Source organism: Solea solea, chromosome 21 (assembly GCF_958295425.1).
Source record: "Solea solea chromosome 21, fSolSol10.1, whole genome shotgun sequence".
Taxonomy (NCBI): domain Eukaryota; kingdom Metazoa; phylum Chordata; class Actinopteri; order Pleuronectiformes; family Soleidae; genus Solea; species Solea solea.
In genome coordinates this window covers 1,712,702-1,721,154 of record NC_081154.1, presented here as the reverse complement: position 1 = coordinate 1,721,154, position 8,453 = coordinate 1,712,702, and the positions used below count along the sequence as shown (strand labels likewise).

The following is an 8,453-nucleotide window of genomic DNA, read 5'->3' as shown; positions in this document are numbered from 1 at the left end:
TGTTTGTTTCTTTCTTTCTTATTTAACGTGTTTTCAATAACACGTACATTTAAAAAAAATAATAATAAGTTGCTTATTATTATAGTTGTAAAAATTATATATATATATATATGTAAGGTGTTATGGAAAAAGACACATTTGCTCATGATATTATTTACATATATTCTAAATTGAGGAATTGAAGTATTGCTGTAAATAACACAAACAAAACAAACCTACAGTTAGTTTTTTTTGTTGGACATTTGTATGCTAAACGTTAACGGTATTGGACATAGCTGCAATTCAGAAACACTTGGAAATGTCACCCTCCCTTCTTTCTGGCACAGTGGTGTGAGTGACAGATGAGTGAATTCTCACTTTCAGGTGAGCTATCCATCTAAGGTGCGGCCGCTATAGTCTTAACAAGACAGACAGCTCATCAGACCTGTGATGTGCTCCCTCTTGCGTTCCCTATGTGGAAGAGTTTCTGGCACAGGACAAGTAGTCCAATGAAACCTGGTCCTAATGAGGCAGAACTTCATTTTTGAGGAGCTTTTGAGCAAATATTTGAATTGTGGTTAGACATTAACTGGTTATGGTTAAGGTTGGGGATAACACAGTCTTGGTGAGTGTGTGTGTGTGTGTGTTCTTGTATGGTATCTTTGTGAGGACCAAAAAAACATACAGTACCTAAGGACATTTTTGGAAAGTGAGGACATTTTGGCTGGTCCTCAAATTCTGACACCCCAGGGTTTATACCTGGTTTTAGGGTTAGGGTTAGGGTAAGGTTAAAGGGTCAGGCACATAGTTGTGATGATTTAGGTTAGGGTAAGGGGTTAGGGAATGTATTGTGTCTATGAATGTCCTCACTATCAATGCTACACAAACATGTGTGTGTGTGTGTGTGTGTTTGTGTGGCCTACTTGGCATCATTTTTCACCTGAGTTTTTTTTTTCCAGTTCTGCTTCATTCTGCTGACAATGATTGTAAAACATTTCCCTTAAACAGCAGCGGCTGCTGGGGCTGCTGTTTAAGGGCTGGACACGCCTTAAAGATATTTTCATCCTTTCAGTCCTGCAGCCATCAGGTACTACCCGGCTCCTCCTCTGCCTCCTCCTCCTCTAGTGCAGCCTCCTCCCTGTCCAGACTGTATTTAAAGCAGTCGGCAGGAGTGAGGTAGACAAGCAACACAGGGTCTGCAAAGCCTCTAATTCCTCCTGCAACATTCAAAGAGACACACACACAATGACTGCTGACCAGCGCTGTGTGATCACGGCCCGGATCATTGGAGCCGTCCAAAAAACCAAACCAAAACTCAAGGTGAGTCTTTTTATTTTATTATTTCTGATCATTATTTGATAAATTAATGTCACAATTTGCATTTTTTCTGATCCACTGTTAATATGTGTGTGTTTTTTTCCTCCCAGACCTTCATGATCAGTGTGTTATGGTCTGATAACACTGAAGTGATCGTCTACAGGTCCTTCCAGGATTTCAAGACATTCCACGTAAGCAGCAATTCATTCCAGTTGAAACTGGTTTGTCACTGACATTAACATGTATGTAAAATAAGTAATGTTTTTTGCTGCTGTTGTTGTTTTTCACAGAGGGACCTGAAAAAGAGATTCCCCAACATGAACCCTTTTCAGAAAAAGAACAGAGTAATCCCCAAATTTCATGGTAAGATAATCATTATATGTGTTTTAAAAAATCTAGAGCATGTAAGTATTTAGAAAACAATTAAAATTGTATTTTATTCATAAGTAAATGCTTCATAAACATCTTCTCCATTGTCCAGGAAAGGCCAGGAGAAGCAGTCTGCCACAGAAGGGATCCAAGCGATCTGTCCTACGCATGAAGTTTCTGGAGAGTTACTGCGACAAACTGCTCCAGTGCGAACAAAACGTCATCCAGAGCTCGGAGGTGACGTACTTCTTCACACCCAAAGACCAGGACCTGGAGTCAGACTTCACCACCAACAGGTAAAGCCAACAAGTCCAGCAGTGAAAGTTCAGTTTAGAGCGAGTTAGCTAATGTTTAAAGTGAAGTTCAAAGTTGGGGTTCAAATTGAGTTCAGTTCTAGTTTGATAATCGCATTTCACATTGAATTGCATTTTGTGTTTAAAAATCAGTTCAAGTTCAAGTTTAAGTTTCACAAATTGAGTTGAAACTTGAGTTCAAACATTTTTGAAGTTTAAGTTCATCTTTAAAATTCAGTTGGTCAGATGAAGTTTGAGTTTAAAATCAGTTCACTTCAACTTTGAAGTTGAAATTCAGGCTATTTCAAGTTTTAGCTCAAGCTGAAAGCTAAAGCTCAAGTTTGAGTTCAAGTTTCATGTTCACTTGAAATTTGAGTTCTAAATCACTTTGGTTCAAGTTCAAGTGTGAGTTCAAGTTTCAACTTAAGTTTGAGTTTACCTTTTAATGTTTCAGGTGAAGTTCAAATTCAGTTCAAGTTAGAGTTCAAATTCTGTTTAGTTTTAGTTCAAGCTCATGTTTCAGGCAGTTAAAATTCAGGTTCAGTTCAAATTAAGTTCAGTTGAAGTGTGAGTTGAATTTAAGCTTAGATCAAGTTTGAATTCAAGTTCAATTTAGTTTAAATTCAAGTTTCACATTCAGTTTAAGTTCATATCAAGCCACAAATCACGGTTTGCTCATGAAATAGCCTTCAAAAGAAAAGTGACATTTTCTAAGCCAGACTTCTGTCTTCTGTCTCTTACACAGCGTCATGATTCTGCTGTCCGACGACATGCCCAATGGCGGCAGTGGAGGAGACATGAGTCTCCAGCACACAGGCAACGTCTCTCACCCTTTCGTCACCCAGACTTACCGCTGCATCGCCCCCTATGAGACAAAGGACACCAAGAACCGAGCGTTCAACGTTGATGTGGACGAGAGGCTGGATGTCCTGATCAAAGACCCTGCAGGTCAGAACATTAACCAAAAACATTTAAATTAAATACGACTATTATCAGGAAAAAACACTCATGACTGGGTTTCTGTCTTCAGGTTGGTGGCTGGTGGAAAAAGAGGATAGGCGAATGGCCTGGTTTCCTGCTCCGTTTCTGGAGTTATTAGAGGGAGAGGATGACGACGATGCTGGATTCCAGCTGGCAGGTGAGTTATCAAATCATCAGGCTGCGTTCGTGTCGCTGTCTGCAGAGGCACATATTTCAAAGCACATTCCTTTCACGCTGACACGCTTGTTAATGACTGCACTTAGACTCTTGTCAGCAAAAGTCACAAACAAACAAACCTGTTTGGACAATCTTCCACCTCAGCTGCACGAATCCCTGCTTATGTTGTTTTTTATTTGACTCTTAGGTTCCCTGTATTGTGCCGTGAGGAGTTACTCGACCAAGAAGGAGGATGAAGTGTCCGTGCCCATCGGCTCCGTGGTGGAGGTGCTGAGAAAGTCTGACAATGGCTGGTGGCTCATCAGGTACAGGCACTGCAAACAATACATTATAGAGTAAAATATAGAGATGGAGCGATAACTTGGCTACAATAAAACTCATTGGCATTTCAATGACTGAATCAGCTTGGCATTGTTAATTACATTACATTGTCTTTGTCATTCCTGCATCGTTTAGCGTGGAATGCTATGAATATGCATTCACCCTACGGTCTTTAGCATAGCAGTTAGCAAAAAGTAAACAGTGAGCAAACCTCACTTTTTACAACTTGGGTTAGCTCTCAACAACAGCCATCCTTGCAAGGCAATTGCCCCATTTATGGGGGCTTGGGACCAGCACTGGGAATATGGGGGTGTTTATATGGGGGTCAATTTAGCATGTCCAATTAACAATGAGCAATGGGGATCAGTTACCTTGCTCAGGGGGACCCCAGTGCCCTTGATCTAGCAGGGACAGGAACTGGCAACCCTTTGGTTACAAGCAAAGTTCCCTTTCCGCTTGGCCATTTGGGTCAGTCCTCAATACCACCGTAAAACACACCCATAAATACGTGTCTTGGGTGTTGGTGATATTTTCTTCTTCCTCCAACTTGTTCAGTTTACAACACCTGCTAATTTTATTGTGACAGAGTTTACTATAAACTATATCTTTTCCTTGCCATCCTCTCCAGGTTGAATGGAAAGGCAGGGTATGTCCCCGCCATGTACCTGAAGCCCTACAACAACCCACGAGCAGGCATTTTCAGCATGCAGAGAAAGATGCATAGTTCCACCCTCCACCTGGAGAGCCGCAGGGAATCCGAGGCTTCTTATTCGTCAAGCATCACTGAGGAAACCAACCCAGGAAGAGGTCAGCCAACTGTGCCTGGCAGGATCCACAAGGCCCGCTCTCTCGATGTCCTCTCAGAGACCTGGCTGCAGGGACAGGCGGCTAGAGGTGCCTCCACCGCAGACAGTCGCAAGTACAGCGCCAGCACTGAGTCCACCTTCTCTGGGCTCTCCTCGAGCAGCGAATCCAGCCAGTCCCTCTCGCAGAGCCCCGTGTCTGTAGATCTTCCCTCAGTCTCACCGCAGCCCAGTACCAGCTCCCATGGCAACACCAGCCCAGATTTCAGCATCTCGTACCAGAGCGACTCTGACTTGCAGAGGTCCAAGAGCAGCGACGGGGCTCCGAGGGTGCCAGCCAGACCCAGAACTGAGGAGATTCTGACCCGCTGCACCACCTTGACCCGCAAGGCGGCACTGGTGACCAAGACAGTGCTGAGAAACCAACAGTTTGAAGCCTCCATGGCTGACAACTCTCACCACGGCCACTCAGATAAGATACATGTTCTCTGAATCAATAATTTATTAATGTATTTATGGTGAACCAGGATTTACTTGCTTGTACTTTCTAAGAAACAACTCTTGGTAAGCTCAACCTTGAATTTTGAAGGGTTAAATGAGGTACCGAGACAAAGTAAAGACCAAGTCAGAGCAGCCTCATAATACAGATGCCACAAGGTTAATTCATGTAGGTCTTAGTCTCATTGGTCAATGTCGGCTTTAGTACAAGCTGGACGATACCATCAAGAGTTGGTGCAAAGGTGAAGGATGTTTTTGCATTCCCCGTTTCAGGAGATGAAGGATGAAATTGGTTGTATATATTCAATTTAACACTTAACAGTCACATGTTTATTGTTTTTATTTATATATAGATAGATATGCAGAGGCAAATTATGAGTATTCACATGTCATGAATATATTTTTGATAGTTTTTAGGAGATGAGGGCTTGAAATACTCATCATGAAAGAAGACCTGATTATATACGATGTATATATTCCAATTAAGTTGATCTGATATGAAGAGATTGAGTCTGGATGTCACTGTATTTTTTTTCAGTTTTTTTTGTTTTGTTGCATATTTAGATTATATTATATTTATGTTTTGCTGATTTTTATTATGTTTACCTGTAAAAAATTGAACCTCTTTGGCCCCGGACGGTCCTTTAGACGGCTCTATCAATCCAGGACTGTTTTTATTTTAAATCTGTGATTAACGAGAAGAAACACGAAATCCCATCCAGTAGAATCAAAGTGAGCATTGTTATCTTGGGTGTGTGAATATTAGACTAGTGTATTAAACAGATTGTAGCTTCAGTGAAGTATTTATGCAGAGAAAAGGCATGTGACATTAAAGAGATTAAATATTTACACTGGCTGTTGTATAAAGAAATCAGTGCAAGATGAGGAAGTACATTTATAATTCCACCTATATATGTATATATATATATATATATATGTGTATGTATGTATATATTCATTTTTTGTATTTGCTTTATCACTCACAACTGTACCTTCAAAGCTTGTAATAAGATTCCTTTTGATCAAATGCTGAATTTGCCAGTTGTGGTTAACAATATATTATGTAAATTTACCACAAACAAGAGAATAAAGTCACAAAATTGCACATAAAAATCTGCAGTTTCTTGTCTTTTCATTTGCATTTTACAAAGTAGGGCTGCAACTATTCATCAATTATTAATGAATTACTATCAATCAATCACGCTTCATTGATATAGCACTTTTCATACAAGGCAATGCAACTCAAAAGTGCAGCGTAATCCAAAAAAGCAAACCAATGAAGGAAATGCATTCATGGAACTCGCAAACTAAAAATACTGATGGACGTTCTAAACAGGAGGTAAAAGAAGGTGAAAGAGAAATTAAAAACATGATTAGTAACAGATAAAATGAAATGAGAGAGATAAGTACATAAAATAAGTAAGTAAATAAGTGAATAAATGAGGTGCAATGAGCAATGAATGATAAGATAAACTAGAACATGATAAAATAATAGGTAGAAAATGTAAATTTGGTTAAAAGGACAATAAAGGGTAGAATAAAATAGTTTGTGTCAGACCCTAAAATTAAATAAAACAGTACAAATGAATGAATAAAAGGTTAGAAGGGTAGGTTAAGGTAAGTTTGTTTTTAAAAAAAACTATGAACATTCTCTGCTACCCTGAGGTCTTCAAAGACGAGGGCCATGATAACAGAAACAATGGTTCTAACTTTGGGTTTAATTTTTAATTGCTATGAACTTTTGTGAGTTCAGACATGTTTGCTCATGCGTTAATCTCATGTTTTTTCGTCTAACTGGGCCTGAGTTAACACACAGTGACAGGATTCTCTGTATCTATTTTGAACATAGGCGTTGGCTTGTTAGCTCTAAAAGACAGATACATAACTTTCTGTATGGATCGTCCAACAATTATCCAATTATTTCTTCCTTTGGCTATATCATACATCATCTTTCCACCCTTCTCAAGTTCAGCTGACGGACAGAGCAAACATAACCTCCATGGGAGAGACACTTAATGACTAGATGAATTACATCGTCTTTTATTTACTTTACAGGAGGTAATTATCTTGTAGGAACAGTATGTTACCTGCATACCTGCACGTATACGCACGACAAAGTCAACAACATCTTTGCAATCTACACCACAGGAGCTTGTATCCAGATGATCGACTTTAGCAGATAAGTATTTAGAGACACATTTTTTATGTGTTTTTTTATGTTTACACATAGCTACATAGAGCTGGAGAGTTTATATTGATCCGAAATGCAATATTTTGCATCAGATGTGGTTGTAGTTCTATAAACATGTCTTGTTATAAGTTATACAACAAGTTATAAGTTGTTGTCCTTCCTTCTCATCCCCCACCTCTCCTCTGTCCCCCATTTTTTCATTTCACCCCAACCTGTCTAGGCAGATGGCCGCACATCTTTGAGTCTGCTTCTGTCAGAGATTTCTTCCGGTTAAAATGTAGTTTTTTCTCTCCACTGCTTGCTCAATGTGTGAACTGTTGGGTTTCTCTGCTCTCAGTGATGGTGTCTATGTACAGAACCTTAAGATAATGTATGCTGTGAGTCGGCGCTATACAAATAAAACATCACAATGATGTCAGACAATGTTGCTCTAAAGAGGAACCATCAAGGCATATCTGCGCCTCCTGAAGCTCTTTTAAATTTGAAAATAATTTCTAGTATGGTACAAAAGTGATAGTTTGGGTTTAAGTGTTGTTGCATGAGGTGCTTAGTTTTTATGGAATTAGATTTGTGTCAATATTAGCCGATATTAAAATGTGACATCAACAGACTGCCGGTCACTGATTGTTGAGTGTTGAGCGCGACGTGCTAAACATTCCTGTGTTTGGTTGCTGACGAGAGGATCCAGAGAGAGCTGGACGGAGTCACCCGAAGATAGAGAACGCACTCACGTTGAGGAGTTACTATGAAGTTAAGGAAAACAACATGCTAGAACTGTATAACAGAAGTTCCACAAGAGTGAGTATGTGGGTCTCAGGCTGGACAATAAACGGGACAAACACAGCACAACACTGATGACGTAGCTCACACAACTAAAACACATTATGCTTCCGTCTTCATGGACCGCTGTATCTCACTTCACCATCGGGTGGCGGTACAAGTCTGGACACAGGGAGAAGGACGCATTCTGACCAAAGAAGAAGAGAACGATACCGGTTTCTTCTGTTGCCTAAATGGTTCTAATTAAATAAGTCAAATCTTAGACCCTAAACTCAACCAGTTCCTCAGAAATGAGGTTCTGCCTCATTAGGATCAGGTTTTGGTCTCCATGAGGACTACTGGTCCTGACAAGGTCAGTGTTTAGGCCAGATAAAAAGGTCCTAAAGAGGTGACAAATACAAGAACACAAACACACACAGAGAAACACAAACACAGAGCCACTGTGTGCTGTTACTCACCTCATGTTTCCTTGCTATTGTTTGAACAAACCTTAATTGCGCTGATGACTCTTTTTACACTCGCTAAAGTAAACAGAGGAGTCACCGCACTTCTCGGTAGGAAACGTGATCATGAACCTGCCCTAGTTCCTTTCCTGCATCAGGAGACTGTGTCTCTTTTTGACCAAATATTCATTTTGTCCAGTGTTCAAAAAAAATCAAATAAGACCACTAGTGTTGGACATGTGTCCACTTTGGTGAAGCCATCTGGCCGCTGGGGTCACATGAGGTGTCCCAGCATCCGTCC

At 40.2% G+C, this 8,453-nt stretch overlaps 1 protein-coding gene across 1 annotated transcript; it reads left to right on the top strand.

Annotated features, from left to right (window-relative positions):
* The first annotated feature begins 1,163 nt into the window (after positions 1–1,163).
* noxo1b (NADPH oxidase organizer 1b) lies at positions 1,164–5,851 on the top strand. Its single transcript, XM_058621345.1, has 8 exons — positions 1,164–1,299; positions 1,407–1,487; positions 1,587–1,659; positions 1,778–1,961; positions 2,704–2,906; positions 2,989–3,096; positions 3,304–3,421; positions 4,066–5,851. Exons 1-8 carry the CDS (start codon positions 1,225–1,227, stop codon positions 4,730–4,732), a joined length of 1,509 nt encoding a protein of 502 aa, XP_058477328.1. The 5' UTR covers positions 1,164–1,224; the 3' UTR covers positions 4,733–5,851.
* Positions 5,852–8,453: the final 2,602 nt, after the last annotated feature.